At 40.3% G+C, this 23,119-nt stretch overlaps 1 protein-coding gene across 4 annotated transcripts in view; it reads left to right on the top strand.

Annotated features, from left to right (window-relative positions):
- Positions 1-23,119, top strand: part of SMTNL1 (smoothelin like 1) — a 394,205-nt gene that overhangs the window by 347,667 nt on the left and 23,419 nt on the right. The window contains exon 8 of one of the 4 annotated variants that reach the window (XM_044084112.1): positions 16,289-16,453. The exons of the other annotated variants lie outside the window; for them this stretch is intronic. Within the exon in view, the coding sequence (XP_043940047.1) occupies positions 16,289-16,430 (142 nt within the window). The 3' untranslated portion in view covers positions 16,431-16,453. The remainder of the gene's footprint in view (positions 1-16,288; positions 16,454-23,119) is intronic. 4 annotated transcript variants of the gene reach the window in all.

Below are 23,119 nucleotides of genomic sequence, written 5' to 3'. Positions count from 1 at the left end.
AACAGAGTTCAGTTTGTTTGTTTCTTTGTGTCTTTCGGCTTTTCCCGGTTAGGGGTCACCACAGTGGAACTCCGGTCCGCTAATGATTGGCAATAGAGTTTTACGTACTGGCTTACCGGGCCTAACTCACAACCTTCAATGAAGGAATGCCCATTCACTCATGTCGCTACACAGAAGACGCTGTAACTGAGAATCGAATGGGCAACATCTAACTGTGAGGTGACAACGCTACCACAGCACCACCACCGCAGCTAGAAACAGAGTTCAGTGAGGAACAAAAAATTAATATTAACCTATAAAGAGCATCAATCATGACACCTCACTTCATGGGTACCAACATCCTATGTTCTTTGAAGTTGAGCCATGTAAATTATATGAAACATGAATGTATGAGGTCTTTGTACAGTAAAAGGACAGACATTTTAAAGTATGGGAGATCTGGTAGCCAGACCTTATGTCCTATATAGAATATCATGTAAGGAATAGAGCCTTATTCCTACAATTGTGTGGAATAACAATACATGGGTACTAAAACTGATAGAGGGACTGCTATAGAAAAAGGACTTGATATAAGCCCCTGAATCTAACTCAATGAGCACAGCTGTTAGATCTCTACATAAGTATGGGCCAATGATTGCATTTTTCTGAGGATACATGTCTAAAAATATTATACTGTCCAAGCTGATCACTTTGAAAACATGGCTGTGGTACTTAATGATCTCATGTGTCTCTGTAAAGGACAAGGTCTCACGGAATGTGGCTGTGGTACTTTATGATCTCATGTGTCTCTGTAAAGGACAAGGTCTCATGGAATGTGGCTGTGATACTTAATGATTTCATGTGTCTCTGTAAAGGACAAGGTCTCACGGACAGGTGCAGCTGTGAGCAGCCTGATAACTGCACTGCAATAAAACTAAGTTATTCAACAGGATGCTTGGATAATCCATCTGCTGGCCTGCATGTCCTTACAGCCACTCAAAATAAAGGGATGGTCCAGTATGATTAAAACATAATCTAGAAAATGTGTCCAGTGTTCTTTATATAACTGCATTGATCAGTTAGCTGAAAACTTGAAGCGTATCAGTCTGGCATATTTAGGCAGTAAGATAACATAAAGGATGGGTTACTGTAAAAGAAATTACCATCCACTCTTACATTCAAGGTAATCTAGTCTTATGAAGAAATAAGCACATATTGTAAATTGTTCCTGTCCATGTGTCATAGGGAAGAGAGGGAGAGAGAGAGAGAGATAGGAAATGAAAATAAGTTTAGATAGATATCACAACCTTATAATCTGAGTGAGGCTTAGGGGTGGGTTTGGTATAAAGGTTAAGGTTTTCACCTTTTAGACACAAGATACAGGAACTGATTTTAACTTTGGGATATTGCTTAGGCTTAAAATGGCCCTTCAGGGCAGTTAGCCTAGTGTTCACCTATGAACCTATTCAGAACAGATGTAGGATATAAGCTATAAAATACATATTTCACTGACTTCAAAAAGCCACCAGGAGAAGGATCAGATAATCAGATCTATACAAAAATCGCACCATCCATTGAGAACAAGAAGGAGAGTCAGAGATGTTGAATAAACTGGAAAACATCCCAGAAGGCAGGACAGTCTGGAAACATGCATAAGTTGCATAATACTAGAGTCAATTTGACATCCAAACAGGGGGTAAGGATGGAAGGTCTGGTATAAGGTGCCAATGCCAAGGTGAGGGCTTGTGTTAACAGCAGTGGCATATGCTAGCATGTAATTCTGATCAACCTACAATCAAGAAGAAAGAAGGTATAAAGCCTATCTAAACTAGAAAACATTCCAGAAATAAAGGTTGTGGTGACTGGATAACTAGCTAGAAGTACACTGGGGTCAACGTCAACATGGAGACTGATCATAACCAGCCAGACTGGGGCTGAAGGCCAGGTCAAAGTCAAGATCACTTGATGCCAAGCCAGGACTGTACCCTTTTTGAAACTCAACACATGACCAAGAAGCAGGGTCAACATTGAGATAAAGGTCAGTCGCAAGGGCAGCAACCTAAAAAAGCAAGCTGAAGAAGAATAAGAAGACATACCATGAGTCAGATAAAATTACTGCTACAGCTGATACTAAAACCTAAGCAGAGCTGGTGAGAGGGCCAAACTGAGTAGAACAGTCAAAACTGTGGCAACAACAACATATATAAAATAATAAATAAATACATTTATATACACATGTGAGATTAACATTTGTACATCCATAATGTACCTTCTCTGTTTAAGCACCAAGCAAGATTAACCTTTGAACAATAATACATTCTCCACTGTTTCAGGCACAATGCATTACCACAGAAACATTTCTTGTTGTTAGGAAATCCCATTAATAAAGGCTGATTTAGAATATCTTAAAAGCCATAACATTACAATATGCTCAGAATGAAAATGTTGACCATCACAATAAGTAAAATACATTTAACATCCATAAACAAAAAGAACATCAAAAATATAGTTAATATGCCCATTCTCAATTAGTCTAACATAATGGTAATAACATCTGCACAGAAATACTCTAATTTACAAAAAAAGATCAGTGTTGAGAGGAGTGGAGAAGAAGGCAAATCAAACTTTCATGTACTGACCTTAAAGCCAAAGATTACACAGTTAGAAGCAACCAGAAGAAAGAACAATGGAAATGCTAAAATCCCTGAAAAATAATATATATATATATATATATATATATATATATATATATATATATATATATATATAATGGCAGCCTTGGATATTTATAGACATGATTGTCCAGACAAGAAGCAAAAGAGATCTGGAGAGGGACCCTTGTGCATATAAGATTTTGGGGAAAAGGAATTAAGAGAGGTAGCCTCAGAAAGTTTTATGTGCTGAGCTATCCAAGTCCTGCTGGCCTTAGTCCTAGAGGTAGAGGAATATGGACTGGTCTTATCTAATCTGCTGTTTCTGTAACACTGTGGGAAAGTAGTATAGCAATGGCAGGGTGAAGGGGGCAGTCACTCTGAGCACAAAGTACTAGGTGGTGTAATCTTCAAGTGTAGATCAGTCTTCAGGTATTGCATTTATGGGCAGAACTAAAGTGCTTAGGCTTAGTGCTCTGTGTATGGATAATGAATAGCAAATGACTGCTATACTGTAGCAAGCACTTTACTACAGTTTAAAAAGAAAGATTTCTTTTTTCTTTTATATATGAAGCCCTTCAGCACTCTGTGTGTGACATAAAGTGTAGCAAATGCTTGCTACAATTTAAAAAAGAAAGCATTTTTTTACATCTGAAAAAATTTATTACTTTATGTGTGGTGTAAACTGTAGCAATTTCTTGATACATTTTAAAAGGAAAAAAAGTTTTTTTTTTAAGATCTGAATCACTTGGCCTGTGTGTAACATAAACTGCAGCAACTGCTTGCTACAAATGTAGCAAGCTGTGGCTATAGAATTAAAGAAAGAAAAGTAACTTTTTTTGCTCAACTTAGAGTAGGGAAGGGGCACCAGATCTGGGAAGGAACTGGACATCGCAATAGCTAGTTACCTGAAAGATACTTCTGGAGTACCTCTCTAGCAAGATTTAAATACTTTGCTACTTTTATTTGTGAAATAAGGTCATTAAATGTGTATGTCTTAAAATTTGTGGCAAAAAATATTGAGAACCATGAAAGTTATCAGCTTACAATAAATCTGGTTATTATGTCATTTAGATTTCCTGTATACTGATTTAAAGTTTGCAGAATAGCAATTTTTTTATCACATTTTGCATTTCTCAACCTGAATGTGCATGTGTTTAAGGCCAAGGATCCTCTTCATGAGGTACTTTTGTGGCCTTTCCAGCTTTTGCATGTGTCTAGTGAGGTACATGCGAAATGGGGCATTATACTCAATGATTGGACTAATGAGGGAAGAGTAGAGAGAGATGATGACCTCTTTCTTCCTGGATGCAAAACTCTTGGTAATGAGATGTGCCACATAGAAGGACTTTCTGACCACAGTGGCAATGTGGTGGTCGAGGGAGAGGTTGCTGTCAACTTGTATCCCAGATCTTTTATAACTCCTTCAGTGTTCAATGGGCTCCCACAGATGTGGTAATTAGTGGGAACTGAGTTTTTTCCCAAAGGGGATGACAATGCATATTTTGGCATTAAGCTTAAGGCCATGGTTTTGACACCAGTCATTTATCTCAGTGAGGCCTTTCTGTAGGATGTCTACATCACTTGGGGAGGTAGTAATGGCTCCCAACTTGCAGTTGTCTGCGAACTTGGTCAGCCAGAGTCCCTCTGTGCTGGCTTGGACTTCTGAAAAGTAGATGCCAAACAGGAGAGGACCCAGGACCAATCCCTGTGGGACTCCGCTCATGACTGGTAGGCAGTCTGACTTGGAGTCTGCTACTTTAACACTGTAGGTTCTATCTGTGAGCCAACTTGCAACCTACTTAGTGATATAGGGGTGATGCCTAGTTTGGTGAGTTTATCAATAATTCCTAAGTGGGGATTGGTATCAAAGGCCTTGGCCAGATCGAGGTAGGCTGTATGAACTGCCTTGCCCTCATCCACAGCTCTGGTTACTGACTCAAAGAAGTCAACAAGGGTGAGCAGGCATGATCTACCTTTCACAAAATCAAACTGCATGGGATCTAGAGTTTGGAGATTCCCTATATCCTTGTTAATTAGGTCCATGATGATGCGCTCCATAGCCTTACATATCAGACTCATCAGGCTAATGGGGAGATAATTTGTGGGTCTATATTAGAACATCGAAGTTTCAAAACTTTGAATGTTCTAATATCGACCCCTATTCAGTGAACGCTTACAACATTGAACATGCAGAACAGCAAATTTTTTCCTAGGGAAAAATTTGCTGTTCCAAAACACATACACACAACACAAGCACACCAAACAAACAGCAATCCACACACATACACCTAAAATCTTACAACTAACCCTACACTAAACTGTACATACACTGCTAACTATCCACTTACCTTAACCGAAACCCTAACCCTAAGGTCCATCACTATTGCACACTCACCTCACCTGCACCCTAACCCTAACTCACCTACCCCACCCTAACCCTCACGTCCACACAATCGCACAGTTACCTGATCCGCGCCCTAACCCTAACTCACCTAACCCACGCCCAATCGCACACATACCTAACCTGCGCCCTAACCCTAACTCACCTAACCCACGCCCAATTGCACACTTACCTGAACCCAACCTGTCACTTTCCACCACAGCACTGAAAATAGCAAAGTGACAGAGATGGACAACCGAATTTTTTCCCTAGGAAAAAATTTGGTTTTCTGTAGCTTCACTATTTTCATCGTTCGCTGAATAGGAGTTGATATTAGAACATTTGAAGTTTTGAAACTTCAGTGTTCTAATATAGACCCTAATTCCCAGGGTCTGTAGTCGCTCCCCCTTTATAGAGAGGGATGACTGTAGCAGTGTGCCATTCGGTAGGGACAAAGCCTGAGGTGAGGCTGTGATTGAACAGGGAAAACAAATGTGGTGCCAGTTCACTTTGTAGTTCATGTAGAACACATCTAGCTATATTGTCGGGTCCCATGGAAGCTGTATTCTTGGCCTAGGACAATGCAGCTTTAACCTGTACTGCAGTAATGCTGGATGCCTGGCATTCCTCTGATATTATAATTGGTCCTTTAGGGTGGAGAGAGGGGTAAAGTTGGCACTGAATCTGTCACACAGTATGTTGGCAATATCTGTTGGCTCAGTATAGGAGGTACCACTGTGCAGTAACTCAGAGCAAGCCTGGGTATTTCAATGGAGATTCTTGATGTAACTATAGAAGGCTGTGTGGTTGTTTTTAGTGTCTGCCACAATTCTGCCTTCATAGTTGGCTTTAGAGATTTTGATGAGGGATCTCAACTTTTTATTGAGGCTAATAAGGGAGTTTTTCCAGTCTTGGGACTTCACCTTTTTCTGCAACAGTTTTTTCCTTCTGTTGTAGAGCTTATTAATGGTGAGAACCCACAGATTGGCTTTTTTTGGATGATGGGTATGGCTAGTTCCATGCATTTATGTACATGTTCGTACAGTGCATTGGTGTATGATTCGGCATTCATGCATCTATTTTCCATTGACATGGGTGCCATGAAGTTAGCCACCTCTGTTTTTAGGAGCCAAAAGTCAGCTTTAGAGAAGTTTTTTTTCATGGGTTGCCATTTCCATGGTGATTAGTTTGTGGTCAGATCTAACCAGGGAGGAACTGACTATTGGTGTAGAGCTATGGTTGTCCTCATTAGTAATAACCAGGTCAAGGATGTCGCTTTCTCTAGTGGGGGTAAGAATGAGCTGGTCCAGGGCATTGGAACTAATAAATTCCAGGAAGCGTTGGGCCAGTGTATTGGTGCATGAGTAGTTTTCCCACTTGATGTAGGGTAGTTGAAGTGGGTTTATATTATAATCGCAACAGCTGTCTTTCGCGAATACATGTTCATCGACACATAAACATCGAAGAACAAGAACAGCTAAGTACCGAAAAAGCGAAATGGAGAACACATTTCCGGAAGTAACAGCGCCATACAGGTAAAGTAGACCTAACTATACAAACCTTACTTAAAACACTTTTTCAAACGTATTTGCAGGGGGCAAGCTCCCCTGCACCCCCCACCCCCCACCCCTACTTATATATACAAACTCTGAGACCGGACTACAGTGGGGAAAATTATTCATTTCCTCATCCCCCACAATCACCCTGCTGGCCAAGAAAATGCATTCGACATTCTCCATTTTGCTCTTGTGGTACTTCGCTGTTCAAATTGTTTTATCATGGTGTGGATGGGAGGAGAAATGGCGTAGAAGTTATCCTGAAGGAACAGTATGCTAAGAGTGTTTTGGAGGTGAAAAGAGTGTCGGATAGAGTGATGTTTATGACCCTAGAAATTGATGGTATAATGATGAATGTTGTTAGTGCATATGCTCCACAAGTTGGGTGTACGATGGATGATAAAGAAAGATTTTGGAGTGAGTTGGATAAAGTGGTGATGACTGTACTCAACGGTGAGAGAGTGGTGATTGGAGCAGATTTCAATGGGCATGTTGGTGAAGGGAACAGAGGGGATGAGGAAGTGATTGGTAGGTATGGTGTTAAACAAAGGAATGCAGAAAGTCAGATGATAGTGGGTTTTGCTAAAAGGATGGACATGGCTGTGGTGAATACTTATTTTAACAAGAGGGAGGAGCATAGGGTGACATACAAGAGTGCAGGAAGATGCACACAGGTGGATTATATCTTATGTAGAAGGGCCAGTCTGAAGGAGATTGGAGAATGTAAAGTGGTGACCGGGGAAAGTGTAGTTAGGCAGCATAGGATGGTGGTTTGTAGGATGACAGTGATGATCAAGAAGAGGAGGATGAGTGTGAGGGCAGCACCAAGGATCAAGTGGTGGAAATTGAAAAAGGGTAATTGTGAGGTGGAGTTCAGGCATGAGTTATGACAGGCACTGGGTGGCAGTGAAGAGTTACCAAATAGCTGGGTAACTACAGCAGAGCTAGTAAGGGACATGGCTAGAAAGGTGCTTGGTATGACATCTGGACAGAGGAAGGATGACAAGGAGACATGGTGGTGGAATGAGGAAGTACAGGAGAGTATACAGAGAAAGCGTTTGGCAAGGAAGAAGTGGGATTGTCAGAGAGATGAAGAAAATAGACAGGAGTATAAGGAGATAAAGTGTATGGCAAAGAGAGAGATGGCGAAGGCTAAGAATAAGGCATATGGAGAGTTGTATGAAAGGTTGGACACAAAGGAGGGAGAAAATGACTTGTACCAATTAGCTAGACAGAGAGACCAAGCTGGGAAAGATATGCAGCAGGTAAGGGTGATAATGAGGGAAATGTACTCACAAGTGAGGAGAGTGTGTTGAGCAGATGAAAAGAGTACTTTGAGGGGCTGATGAATGAAGAGAATGAGAGGGAGAGAAGCTTGGAAGATGTGGGGATAGTGAATCATGAATTGCAATGGAGTAGCAAGGAGGAAGTAAGGATAGCTATGAAGAGGATGAAAGATGGAAAGGCTGTTGGTCCAGATGACATACCTGTGGAAGCATGGAGGTGTTTAGGTGAAATGGCAGTGGAGGTTTTAACCAGATTGTTTAATGAAATCTTGGAAAGTGAGAGGATGCCTGAGGAATGGAGAAAAAGTGTTTTGGTACCGATTTTTAAGAATAAGGGTGATGTGCAGTGCTGTAGTAACTACAGAGGGACTAAATTGATCAGTCACATCATGAAGTTATGGGAAAGAGTAGTGGAAGGTAGGTTAAGAAGGGACATGATGATTAGTGATTGGCAGTATGGTTTCATGCCGGGAAAGAGCACTACAGATGCAATGTTTTCTCTGAGAGTGTTGATGGAGAAGTACAAAGAAGGTCAGAAGGAGTTGCATTGTGTCTTTGTGCCTTAGAGAAAGCATATGACAGGATGCCTAGAGAGGAGTTGTGGTATTGTATGAGGAAGGCAGGAGTGTCAGAGAAGTATATAAGAGTGGTACAGGATATGTACAAGGGTAGTGTGACAGTGGTGAGGTCTGTGGTGGGAGTGACGGATGCATTTAAGATGGAGGTGGGGTTACATCAAGGATCAGCTCTGAGCCCTTTCTTATTTGCAATGGTGATGGACAGGTTGACAGATGAGATCAGACTGGAGTCCCCGTGGACTATGATGTTTGCAGATGACATTGTGATCTGTAGTGAGAGTAGGGAACAGGTGGAGGAAACCCTGGAGAGATGGAGATATGCTCTAGAGAGAAGAGGAATGAAGGTCAGCAGGACTAAGACAGAATATATGTGTGTGAATGAGAGGGAGGATAGAGGAATGGTGAGGATGCAAGCAGTAGAGGTGGCGAAAGTGGATGAGTTTAAATACTTGGGATCAATAGTTCAGAGTAATGGTGAGTGTGGAAGAGAGGTGAAGAAGAGAGTACAGGCAGGATGGAGTGGGTGGAGAAGAGTGTCAGGAGTGATTTGTGACAGATGAGTACCAGTAAGAGTGAAAGGGAAGGTCTACAAGAGGGTAGTGAGACCAGCTATGTTATATGGGTTGGAGACAGTGGCATTGACAAAAATGCAGGAGTTTGAGCTGGATGTGGCAGAGTTAAATATGTTAAGATTTGCTCTAGGTGTGATGAGAGTGGACAGGATTAGGAATAAGTATATTAGAGGGACAGCCCAGGTTGGAAGGTTTGGAGACAAAGCCAGACAGACGATTACGTTGGTTTGGACATGTGCTGAGGAGGGATGCTGAATATATTGAGAAAAAGATGCTAAGGATGAAGCTACCAGGTAACAGGAAAAGAGGAAGGTCTAAGATAAGGTTTATGGATGTGGTGAGAGAGGACATGCAGGTTGTTGGTGTGACAGAGCAAGATGCAGAGGACAGGAAGAAATGGAAACAGATGATCCGCTGTGGCAACCCCTAACGGGAACAGCCAAAAGAAGATGATAACGATGATGGTACTTCACTGTTCTCGTTCTTCGACATATATGTGTCGATGAACATGTATTCATGAAAGACAGCTTTAGCGATTCTGATATAGACCCGTTGAAGTCACCTAGTATGAGAATGTTGGGTTGGACCCTAATAGTTTCCAGGGTGCTTAGGAATGTGGAGTGAGAGTCTTGGGGCATGGTTGGGACCTATAGTAGGCTATGACCTGAGTCGCCATCTTACCCAGTGTTAGTTGTACCTGAAGAGTCTTGGATGCGTTATGCTGGGCTACTAGTCTGGAGGTGTGTATATCCTTTATAAATATGGAGACACTACCACCTTTGGAGCTTCGATCCATGTTCTGGGTTATAGCCTAGTAGTACAGGGGTGTTTCTTATGCTTTAAACCAGGTCTTTGTTACAGGACAAATGTCAACGTTCTCCATTTTCAGGAGTGCTTTGAGCAAGTGCATCTTGAGGTTTAGATGTCTGATTAAATGACATCTACTGCCCATGAAATGGAATAGAGTGACTGTATATAAGCATCATATGGCTGAATATTATGCAATCTCACTGGCCTAGCAGAGGGCCTATAAAAACAGAATCTAGTTACTTTGCCACTGGATGATAAGTCTAAAATTATAGACATGGTGGGCAAGAGTGTGTTTGGTTCCATCACTATAGTCATTAGAGCACTTGGTTATCTCTTTTACTGATCCTGTTTCTGATTGATGGAGCAGGAACTCGGAAAGGTGGCAGAACTCACTGATTTAGGAAACAAGGAATCTCAGGAAAAAACCTTTATGAAGGCCTTTCAGGGTGTTCCCATATTCTTCACTACAGTTTGGATATTACTGATGCTGCAGTTAGAGCAGTAGTACTTGATGTGCTTTTGTTAAATCGCATCTTAAGGAAGACTTGAAGCAGGTTATTTTGGATGTCCTTTTTTGGAAGGAAATTCCTTCTGGTCAAGATTGTCAGGGTATCATCAGCAATCTACAAAAAAGTAAGCAAGCATTAATCACTATGGAGGGTCTCTGTGATGCCTCCTCATCTCCCTATCCACCTCACCTTCCTTTTCTTAACAAGTCAAGTATCTCAAAAGGAGGAGTCATTCTTCCAAATGGAGAAAGGATCCAAAGTATCAGGGAGTCTTCACCTTCTTAGCCCTCTGCTGACTTTCCCAGGAGGCAGCCTCTGCAATGTGTTCTGCAGCAGTCCTGAAGCCTCACAAGTCTGCTTATGGGAGAATGATTCTCCAAGTATGCTGGTTTTGAGAACCATCATTAAAATACATGCATTCTGAATGCTTTTGAATGCAATATCATATGGTCAAATACTAGAGCTCTTACTCTCTTCCCATTAAAGGCTGCTCTAAAGGACTAAGTGATCTACCATTGATCTCCAGAAATAGTTCCTGACTCCATTTTTCAGAAGGCCCATAATGCAAGATCCATCTTTGGAAAGAGGATGGACATTTTATTCATACAACTTCCTCTTCCTGAAAAACAAAGAAGGGTCCTGTCCAGGTCTGCATCTCAGTGTGATTTCAACAAGCACAATAAATGCTACATATTCTGGATGGTGATTCTTCAGGGTGCCATGCCCCTGCTTGTGTAGGAGGCATGAATAATGTCATTAATATTGGATATCTATTGAGACATCCATATTGGTGGACCCCACAGAAAATTCCTGTAATTCATTGTGGGTTGACATCATGTCCAGTATAGCATGTTACCTTTTGCCTCTCATTTGTTCCGACTTTTCACCAAGCTTCTCATTATAATGGCAGATATAGGCATCGGATAACTTGTTGTGGGATTCTGTAACAAGTGGGCATTTTGTGCATCTGGACCTGGGAACACCATAAGCTGGAAAAGAAGTTCTCCTTGGTTACCATGCAGAGGATCTGCTTCAATGGGCAGGCACGGAAACTTTCCAGTGACACTCATTCCTGCCTATGGAGAGGGCACAGGAGGTCACAGAGTTGGAGTGCTGTTTGAAACAATATATGTGGATTGAAGTTTGAGGCCTTCTTTGCCATTTGGGCCTAATGTCAGTGATCATATTCTTAGTCCTTTGACCCACTTTCAGATGAGAGTGATTCAGCATTTGGCAAAATACCTGGGATTGCTTGGATCTACTGTTAATAATTTACCCTTTTCATGAGACTGTGGAGTGGTGGACTGTTTCCACTCACCAGTCTATTGTAGAAATTTGTTTCCTTGCACAGGTTTTGATGATGCATGCCCCACTGTTGGGTTATGGAACTTACTTGGGCCTGTCACTATTGTAGGCCAAATTGAAGTCTTGACTGCTACACAGGGGTCCAGGGAAGTAAATAGTGTGGGATAAATAGCCAGGGAATTGTTATGGCTAGGCTTGTATAGGCCCTAAGGACGATAGCTTAGTACCAACCTATGAATCTTAGGAGAGGAAGGAGAAGAGTTTACACACAAGTCTGCTGAAGCTGAGGTAATGTTATTTGCACCTGAAGTTTTGGAAAAAAAGTTAAAAACAAAGTTTCTCTTATTAAAGACAGTGAACCAGTTTATGGCTTGGCATGTACACAGGTCAGTTGGAAAACCCTGGTACACTCCATGCAGAGAGACAGGGTGAGCTCAACAGTTAGGCATCAACTAGGCACCATCTTCACAAGCATTCACTTTAAAGGGATATGAATATAACAGTGGACTTTCTCAATAGCAGTTCTAGTAATCTACTGAAACTCAAAATAATTATGTACATTGTGAAGATCTTTTTAGGGAATGGAACAACCTGGTGCTCAACCTGCACACCATATAACAGAGCACAGTTTTCCTTATGTTCTGCTCCTATAGCAGTGTATATAGAATTGGTTATAAAAGCATTTTTAACATATGACTTTTTCACCTTTACCTATGATTCTACACCTACTATTACAATTCAGACAAGAAAAGAAAGGTCAACATATATAAATTACTCTATTAAACTTTTGTATCCTGTGGCTTATCAGTTGTTTCTCTGTGTGTGTGTGGTTCCTGCTTTCAGTTTATATATAAATATATCTATATGTAGCTGTGTGTGTGTGTGTGTATACATATATATATATATATATATCACCCCCTGATGGCTGAGAAGGGTGTGATTTGATGCGCGCAAGCTACTGGCAGTACAGGACTTTGTTTTGGTACAATTTGAGAATGTTCTCTTCAACTGGTGCAAGCAATAACTCTATCTTTGAGCCTAGTTGCTCTGACAGAGAAGATCCTCAATCCTGCTAGGTTTTCTGTCTGAAGTTACAGAGATGAATGAGGTTACAAGAAAGCCTTCTACTGGCCATACATTCAAGGCATACTGGAAACATTTCTATTTCTGAATAGGGAATTCTGCTTTTGTGCCTCAGTCACTTAAGTCAGTGAATCTGAAAATCATTGTCACCTTTTTAGACACTAGTGGGCCTCAGTTACTCCATGGTCAGAGTGCATGTTTTTACTACCTTGATGCCTCATGCACTTCCTGACAGCATAGAAGTTGCACAACATGGGCTTGTTGAATAGTTTCCTAACAGAATGTTGCAAATCTTTATGTTATTGACAAACCTGCTGCTTCAATGAGACATTCATTTTGTGAGTGACTGTTTGTGCATCTTCCTTTTGAACTAGATTGGCTGACATGTTTTATTGTTACCTCTTGCTGGATGACAGTTTTTTATGAACAGCACCTATTTTTGTAGGCTTTCAGAGCTGCACATTCTGGTTTATAGGGATATACAAGATCTTTCAGAGGGGATTGTGTGTCCCACTGGCTTTCCTATAGCCCATAAATTAATTTCCCTGTTGTCTTTCCATGGAAGAATCTTGGAGGAAGACGGCACTTTATAGTGTGGATATGCATTGCCAACAAAGGTTATACTTGAAAAGAGTGCATGAATATAGGAATACAGATGAGCTATTTGTCACCTTTGCTCTAGATAAGGAGAGCCTAAATGTAGCTGAGAAATCATTATCCAGCTGTTTTGCTAACTACATTATTTTTGGTATCAGATGGCTAAGCATGCATGCTTTCACCCTTGCAGTCAAAGGACACCCCACTAGAGACGTGACTGCTTCCAGTCACTGTTTTGACACTGAATCCATCAAAGACATTTGCGATGTGATCACTTAGCTTGTGGTTCACACTTTTACCAGCACTAGTGCTTGGATTGCAGTCCAAGGAGGTCTAGCCTCCATTGGCAGCAGATATAGTCTTCTGAGTTCTTCCTTTCTGATGACCCTTACTCCTGCCTCTGGTAATGCTTAAGATTCTTCCCAGCCTTTAACTACTGGTCAGGGATCCTTGAGAATGACATGCCAGAAATATGAGTGCCAGCCATATCAGTTCATCTTCATGAAGCTCCTCTGCAGTGAATATTCATTATTTCTTTTATTTACTTTTGTTGACTGGGTTAGTCCCACTAAAGCAGTGGCCTCATTTGAGGGAGAACCTGAGGTAGTACTCATGCTGACTAAGGGAAATTTGGCCAGGATACTGGGAAACTTCCCGTAGTCTTTTCAATCAATATGTGGTTTGGGATCTTTTACATGCACCCAAGCTACCACCAACTCAGGCAGATGGGGCCTTGGCTTAATGTCTTATCTGAAGATGGTACACTCAGGAGTGCAGCACCCCCCGTTATGCTGCACTGCAGAGTCACTAATGGGAAATTTATCCAGTCATCTGGGATGGAAATAAAACCTACAGCTTTCTGAATTTCCAGCATCGGTGAATGTGCTACCTGTTGAGCCACTGACACTGACTTATAGATTGCCACCCTTACATGTTTAGATGGCCCCTCCAACCATATGTAGATGAACAGTCTTGTAAATATGTCAGCTGTCTAATTTTAAATTCTTAGTTATTCATGCCTCGTAAGTAATAGCACCCAAGTTTCATGGGGTAAAAAATGGGCAACATGGGGTTGGATGCATCATTCCTGACCTGGCACATAATACCATGGTGTGTTATGGCAGGTACATGTTTCAAAGATGCAGAAACCTACAGAATGAAAGAATTGTGCTGAAAAGAACGTCTTCATGAAGTTCCTGACCAAATGATTACGGATGGTACTTGTGAAGATCAGCTGATTAAGGTGCATACTAAAAATGTGTTATTTATGACCTAACTCTATCAAAGATAGCCTTATAATATTCTGAAAGCAGTTACTGGATACTTAGTTGTTTTTATGTTTTTAACAGTTTTATTAAGTTTCCTTGGATTTCCTACTAGCTGTTTTGGTTTTATCTGAATTTTAAAATAACAGCTTCACAGTTTTGTTGGTTGAATATTCTGAACATTCAAAATTTTGATTGATAAAGCAATATTTTTATTTGAAACTGACAGCAAAGCCATTTCGTTTAACTGAATCTTGAAGGTTAACCACTTTCATTTCTAAGCTGTAGGTAAAAATCATTGTATCCTGCTTACATAGATATTTCAGCTTTACTGTGGCAAAATCACTTTGGGAGCAAGACATTACATTGTACATTGGCTCTTAAGGAAGAGACATGTAAAGTGCATGTTTAAATGTGTGGGAAATACTAAAAAACAATATGATCCCACCTTAAACCAAGTCAAATGGCAATTTTCAGTATTTAGTAAGGAAACATACAATGTAGCCATTACTTTGGGTTAACTTGTGAATGCTTCCATTGTTATTTTAATATCTAAGCCATTTTTTACATCCATAAAGGAGAATTACTTTTGGCCACTCTCACATTCAGAGCAATGTGTTCACATTTTATTACCTTTGTTCTTGAGAAATTAGCCATAAAAAGAATAAGTTGAAAATGTAAGGCAAACTATTGAAAATCGCTACATTTATGAACTTTATTTTATTTTGGCAAACATAAAACTGCAATTTAGTAATTTTGCAATAAATCTGACCTGATGCTTACAGCATTTACATATTAATTCAGATCACCTTAAAATTTTATAAGTACGCTTGAAAACCTTGCAAAATTATTTTTCCAACCCATCAGGTGACTGAACATCTGCTGTGGAACATTCAGCATTAGAAGGAGATATTTATGCTACTTCTTTCTGAGAGACATGGCTATAAAAAGAGTATGCAAAAATTCAAGGAAAATACTGGAAACCAACAATATTTTGAATATGCATTCCAGTTAAAGAATATGGCTTCATAACCTCGTAATATTAGTTCTCAATATATTCACTTAGAACTTGCAGCATGCCTGGTCCTTAAGAGTACCTCACAAATGTGGCTCCTCTCATTTCTGACATATAAATCTTTTTACTGATTTATTTGCTTACTTTCATTTTTGTACTTTGATTGGGTACTTCACCCTGCAAGTTATCACAGCAATATTTGAATTAACACATGCTTGTTAATTTATTCCAGAGCTTTGTGGTATAGAGGAGCCTTACAGGGTTTATTTGTTGGTCTACAGTTCTCATTATGTTCCCGTATTTATAGCATCACAATTGTCTGCTCATCAGTAGAATGTTATAGCTAAAATGGTGACATCAGGTATTGGCAGACATTCAAAACATAGTTGGTATTTTTTTAATTAAGATATTTTTACTAGAAGATAAACCAATAAAAGTATGCAAACATGCATTCAAGTATCATATTGTTTCAAACTGTTCATTTTGATGTTACGTGCTTTTTAAAATATATGACCATAGTGAACTGAGCTCTATTTAATATGTTCCTAAATGTTTTCCTAACTGTTGCACATATTTGTGATATGTGTTTGTGTGTGTATGTGTCTTTTCCCTTTTCCTCCTCCACAACTTACACCCCTAACTTTCACAACCTCACCTGTCTTTCCCTCACTTATTCCTCCCCCTTTCACTCCCTTACAGGAAATATGCAGACTGTGTACCTCTCTTAGAAGTGGATGATATGGTGGCTACCAAGGTACCGGACTGGAAATGTATCTATCTTTATATCCAGGAGTTCTATCGTTCCCTAGTCCAGAAAGGACTGGTGAAGACCAAAAAGTAGAGGGGGAAATGTCGAAGACAGGGGTGAGACAGGCACACATATAACATGAGAATTCATGGCAACAACTGCTCACTGACCTTTCCTCAACTGATTCAAGTCTCCATCCTAATTCTTTAACACAGTATTCTGAGTCCTGTGAGAGATTATACCAAAGTTTTGAAGCAATGTAGTTTCAAGAATGATATTTTCTGCCACTTTTTTACTTAAATAATGCTTTAGTGGCAGTGACATTCAAAGCTATGAAACAAGGTATATTGATCTGGGTAGTTCTCAGAAGTCATTGTAAGCACCATTAACCTATTGATGATTGAGGCTATGCTTGACTGTTTTAAGATATCTAAGTATAGTAGAAGTATATTAAAGAGAACTGGGTTTGATTCCCATAACCTTCAATTATATACAGTGGTATGCAGCAACTTACCTAGTCATGCCAGAGTTTCTGAGGCATCCTTAAAAACAAACACGTTTCTAAAGGATCTTACCTAAGTAAAGAATAAACATTAGCAGGGGACTGCTGTAAGGATATGTTAACTGATGTCTTATCTCTGGCATTGCCTTTAGGCACTTCTGGAAGAACAGAAACAACAGTGATAACATGTTTTTTGGGAGGAGGTCAAGCTCCTGATCCACAGGGAGTAGTCAGAAGATGTTGGAAGGTTGTTAACAGTGTCACAGACCTACCTTTGCCAGTAGATACCACTTTGTACTGGTGAAAGATTCACATTATGTACTTACCAAACTGATAGATGTGTAAGAAGGTCAGTTTTCAGTAACAATCAGGACTGTTGCCACAGGCATTAGGATGACTTGACAAATAACACTTTCATTCTCTTTTTGTGTATTTGTTGACTGGGTAAGCCCACTGGACACAACTGTCCCTTTTCAGGGGGTGACCTGGGAGCACTGTCTGGTTAAAGAACTTGCTCACAGTCACAAAAGAGGAAAATGAAGGTGTAAGGAATCAAACTATGTACCTTGGCCACAGGAAACTGTTCATTAACAACTCAGAGCTTTAATCCTCTGAGCTGTTAGGCTGTCAGGCACCCTGTCCCTCCTCCCCAAGCATTTCATATCTCTGACTGTCCAGTTCTTCAGCAGAAAGAATTTAGGAAAACAGTAAAAAAAGGCAGGGAACAGGAGAAAGCAGACTATCAGAGAACCGTAAAGGTGGTGTATAGTGGGACAGCATGCCTGAAATTACAGAAACCCATGCATTTTGGAGATTCAAACAGCAGATCCAGTCTTCTTTTGATAAGCAAGGAATAATGGATTGCAACATGCCCATTCAAAAGGTTTCTTTACAATGAAGCCAGTGAGATCAGGAATAAGCATGACATTATTTGTTTCCCTTGGTTTTGATGGAATGGGATTTTGGAGAGTCTCTTCTAGTGATACTAATAGAACTTGTTTGTGGCATAGATTTGTGTCCCAGTGACTCCCCCATCTGTGGAATAGACTTCCTCTCCATGTCAAGCAGAATACCTCATTAGCCCTCTTTAAGAGGAACCTGGACAACTGGATGGGAAACAGAAAATATACCCCTTGGATCCCACCTGTGTCCCTGTTGGACATTGGAAAACAGGTGCTGACTTTGTGGGAACATGGGTGAAATTCTTGGCTAGGCTTATAAGGGCCTCTAGGCCAATAGCCTAGTGTTATCCTATGAACCTAAGCATTAACATATAATCCAAACCACCCCCAGAACAGGACAGTTGGCAAAGACCACAAGACTGCTGTGATCTGCACTATGTCTGACTGCAGCCTCCTAGTACATGCTGAGAATCCTGATCTTTAGGTTTCTGATCCTGCTGGGGAACACAAAGTGGAGGCTGCTTGTTTCTAGCACCAGCATGCTGCTGCTGTCAGCCACAATGAAACCACATTTGGTGCCAACTTCTTTGTGCCCTGAAAAATGTATGTTGTGGAGGATAACATTTCAGACCCAAAGCACTGAGGGTCTAGCCTTTCATATTTTTTACTGTGGGAGACTTCATATCTTAATAGGAGTGTGCCTCTTTAAGTGGGTATCCAAGCTGGTCACATTGGTGTCCTCAGTAAACTGGGTTAATCAGTACTAGGAATTTCAGCATATGGTGATGCTGAATCCTACTGTTCTAGCTGCACTTTCTACATTATAAATCAGATGGATCATAAAGTTGCTTAGGTTAGGGGTTGCAGTTGTAGGTTGGGGATGCAACTGCTTGGCAACTAACTTCTTACTCAGTGGACCATCTGGCAAGACCTCTATCACACATTGCATTTCGCCTACCATGTCTCCTTGGAGATGTACCATATGGTTACATAGTTTAGTGTCCTAGTGTAAAGGTTGTGGCATGAATACAAGATTCCAAATCTGTCTACTGCACTGAACTTTGGTGGAATATCATTTGGGCTTTGCAGTACAGGAACCTTCTGGAGGGCCACTGCAAAAATGATAGCATCTGTTTCAGGACAGAAGACCTGGCCTGCCCTCTTTGGTACAGTAAATAGTATGTTTAATTTTTCTCATGTTATCCTAGTTGCATCTTTCAGAAAGTACACTAAAGAGTGGACAATCCATGAGGCTGGGTGTAAAGCAGCAGGCCTACTCAGGCCTTTGCTGAGAAGAAGGGGTGGGGTGGATTCTGTGAATCCGCTATAGTAACAGGTGGCTCCACCTCAGGAGAAACCCACTCCTTTAGAAAAGTTTGCCTTAACCTCCTTATAGAGAAAGAAACTTTACCAACGTGCATTGTTAGTTGAGAACTGAAACCTGAAAGTGACTAGTTTCATGGTGGATTTGAAAATCAGAGAAAAGGTGAGAAATCAAGACAGACTGAAAAACTTTCCTTCGCCTATGATGTGTAGTTTTAATAACGCTTAGACAAACTGAACTTTATGCAACACTGAGCATTTCCCCTAGGCAGTCAACCTCAAAGTATGTGCCTATTGGGAGGCAAAATGCACCAGCTGTAGGCTCACTTACTGAGTGAATGATGGATGTCATGAAGAAAGGAGGAGACCCTAGGCATGACAGTGCTGACAAAGCCTAAAAATGCAACTTCTGAGGGGACAGTAACAGAATAAAGTGATTGTGTAACAAGGAAAGGAACAGAAGTTGGAGAAAAAGATAACTCACTTAAAAGTTGTTTTTAATTTAAAATCATTTTAATTTTCTCAAAGGTGGTTTAAATCCCCAAATGAAGAAAACAAATGACTCCAAGCCACAAGTGAGGTAAAGTTAGCGCTTTCATTACTTAATTTAGCAAACTTCTTTAAATGGTCTGAAGAAGTTTGCTAAATTAAGTAAACAAAAGCGTTAACTTTACCTCACTTGTGGCTTGGAGTTGTTTGTTTTCTTCATTTGGGGATTTGCAGTTCAGTTTGTGTTTGTTTTTGTGCTTCAAAGGTGGTTTAAGGTCACTTTCTTCTGACTGAGCTCAAAGCATAGCACGTAAGAACTGGAACTTGACAGATGCATGATGGGAAGGTGGAGGGCTGTAGGCAGTCTGAGGAAGTTATATATGTCAAGCAGTCCTGATGGTTACTGAAGATGACCTCTTTTTATTTGTTCATTAGATGCATGGTATACTAATAAACCCAAAGGCAACCACTTAAGCAGGCAAAAATAACACCAAAATAGATCCAAATACTTCTTTAATTTAGCACTTTCATCAGGTATAAGACTTCTTCAGTGGTTGCCTTTGGGTTTATTAGTTGTACTTGTCATGCATGGTATACTGCTTAGTGGGTCTACTTGATATGGTCGACATTTCAGAATGTCAAAAACCATATGGCCAAGACCATAAGATCAACATTCGACATGTTGACGATACAAAAAAAACCCCAACAAAATCTTACCTTCATGCTGCAAGGCAGGGGGCTATGCCCCCCTGCACCCCCATGGGGCCTCTGTCCCCCCACACCCTACAGAACTCAAATATATCAACTCCGTGATCGCACTACAGTGCAGAAGATGGAAATCTTTCCATTCCGCACTGTTTGGAGATGCTGGTTCCGCATGGTCAACATTTTGAATGTCGATCATATGGTTTCGGCCATATGGTCTTCGAAATTCTGAAATGTCGACCATGTGAAGGGGACCCACTATTTAGTATATAATTGATATTGCTTGTTACTGGAGTCTTTTTGTCAGAAGTGGCACACCCATCTCCAGAGCAACAGCTCTCAGTGTGAGTCCTGCTGAAAAAGGTATGTATAGGGGATAGTTTTCATGCATAAGGTATTTATGCTGAAGGGAAGATCTCACTACCAAGGTCATGACACAACTAGCAGGTGTTACTGTGACTCTTACTGTAAGATCAGAACATAAAATAACAAATATTTGGGGTTTATGACTCTGTCCTCCAGTGTAATCTTAAGAGTAAAGAAAGGAAACCACTGATTCAGATGTGAACTTTCACAAGGCTCAGAATCATTTCCTCTACCTGCTGTCTCATTCTGCTCACCTAGTGCCTATTTCATTATCTTTTGTTGCTTTATTTCTTCATCCAGCTGAACGTGACCTGTGCACTTTATTGCCGCAGAAACCAACCAATCATTAACTAACATATAGAACTTACGAGGGCATAGTTTTACTTACAGGATTTCATTCCTCTGCTTTAGCAAGCTTCAAAGGACTGTGTTATAAAATTATCAAACTTTATTTCTGATACAAAAAGCAGGTCAGTTGCACAATATGGCCATAAATGTAGAAGAAACAGAAGCAGTCAGTTGCACTAAACATCATCTCAAGATTTTTATAGCCGGCTACAATGCAGTGTGCTAATAATAAGAGTGAAGGACTGCAACTTCAGAGAGATTGATTTTAATTTTAATCCCAGCTCCTATAAATGTTGAGGGTTATTGGTTGTGCTAAAAGGCTGCAAAGTTAGACATCCAATCTGCAGTCCTAGTGAGTGTAGCCACCAGTGGTCAAAGAAATGCAGCTATAACACGGGGCCATTAGTTACACTCATATTCCAGGCAACATAAAGCCAGAAATATTTACATACTGAATGTATTTATCAGTCTTTGCCATGATTCCTTTAATAATCAGATATTAGCACTGAAAGATGACTGCCTCCACACTGCCACAATTGGTACAGATATCCAGACTTTTTTAACAGTACAAATATCCAGCCACTTTTAACCCCAAGTTCTGTGATCATCTGGCAGGATGTGATGGGTTCATACTTCTGAACCATTAGCTGAATGGAGCAATACCAGATCTTTATCTCATATTAGTACTGTTGGTTTTCTTGTCAATAAGAGAGCTGCTCAAGGGTATTAGCTATATGAATGCATGTACTTACTTTACTTAACATAGTTGGTTTGATGATCAGCAGTTTGAAAATGGTTTTATAACTGCTGAACTGAATCTGACACAATGACCTGAAAACCTGATAACTGTTCTTTTGTTGTTACCCTTTTTTCATCCTTTCCACCTGTTTAACCCCTTTTTCACTGCATTCCCCAACTTCATCAGATGGTTTGAGGTATATTACTGCTATAATGAAGAATTAAAGTATGCTTACAAAAAGATAAAAACCACACAAATAAAATACGTACATTCTAAACATATAGTTCACGCATGCAAAATGAAAATAAGGCACAGCAGTACATATGAAAGTAGAGCTACCAAAGAGATTAAATGGCTCCATGCAGATGACCATGAAACAGTCTGACCAAGCATGAGTAAGTTCATATGTCTATCAAAAATACATTTGAGTGGTGGTGTTAGTCAGGGGAAACCCCTCTCCAATGAAGTAACTTGTTAACTTAGTATGAGATCATCAAGAACCTTAAGCTATATTTTTTATGTAAAGAGGGTTTCATGGTGATCATCTGACTTGAAGAAAAGAAGTCAGTGAATTGTATTTTGCCGAACTGTTAAATGATCATGTATTCCACTCCAAGATGAAGAACTGCTGGCCCTTCCTGATTACTCTGGTCTCAGAAAACTCTGGTTTGTATGCTCCCTGCACCTTTATCAATGCAGTGACCCTCAGAACTTCTTGCACTTGCCCTGTCATGTACATCTACAAAAGGGCAAGTCAGAAGTCCTTCTGGGAATTTTCAACATTTAATTAATATGACAAAAGAAAAAAACACTTTTTTTCAGCAGTATGCAGGCTGTATGCAATGGTTGTTCCTATTTATGTAAGCTAAATTGCCAAGAATTCGATATCTAGCCACCTAATGTTTCTGTAATTGAGTCCGCATGTTTACCATCATGGGTTTTTGTTTGTGTTAAACATTGCCTCATACACATGCTGGGCATCTCTTGATCTGTTGGTCCCTGTCATATTCTTATTGAGAACTGTTCACCTACTAGGATACACATAAACACTTCCTTACACTGTACCCTTATGTGCACAGCATTAAAAAAGTCTTTTCACAATAGTTTTGCCCCATCTGTTTAAAGACATCTTTGAAACACGTGCTTCCACCTCTACATGCTGACTACCCATTCCGTTCATTTTTTTCTGCCATTTCACTTGTTTCCATAAATTCACAATAATATTGTACCCATTGTATGTATCTGACTCTTGCAGGTTAGGCTCAACAGGCCAAAGGAACCTGTGTTAATGTCCAGGCTAAAGAGGATGCTGGTTTGGCACAAGTTATGAGTTCTGCACTTATTTTGCTGCACTTCATAGGCTCTCTGTAATTCATTCTCAGCTTGTAAGATATTTATAGCAGTAGCT

This window comes from Protopterus annectens, chromosome 9.part0 (genome assembly GCF_019279795.1).
Source record: "Protopterus annectens isolate FY-2018-M chromosome 9.part0, PAN1.0, whole genome shotgun sequence".
Lineage (NCBI taxonomy): Eukaryota > Metazoa > Chordata > Ceratodontiformes > Protopteridae > Protopterus > Protopterus annectens.
The sequence above is the reverse complement of the archived record's forward strand: the minus strand, read 5'-3'. Positions and strand labels throughout refer to the sequence as shown.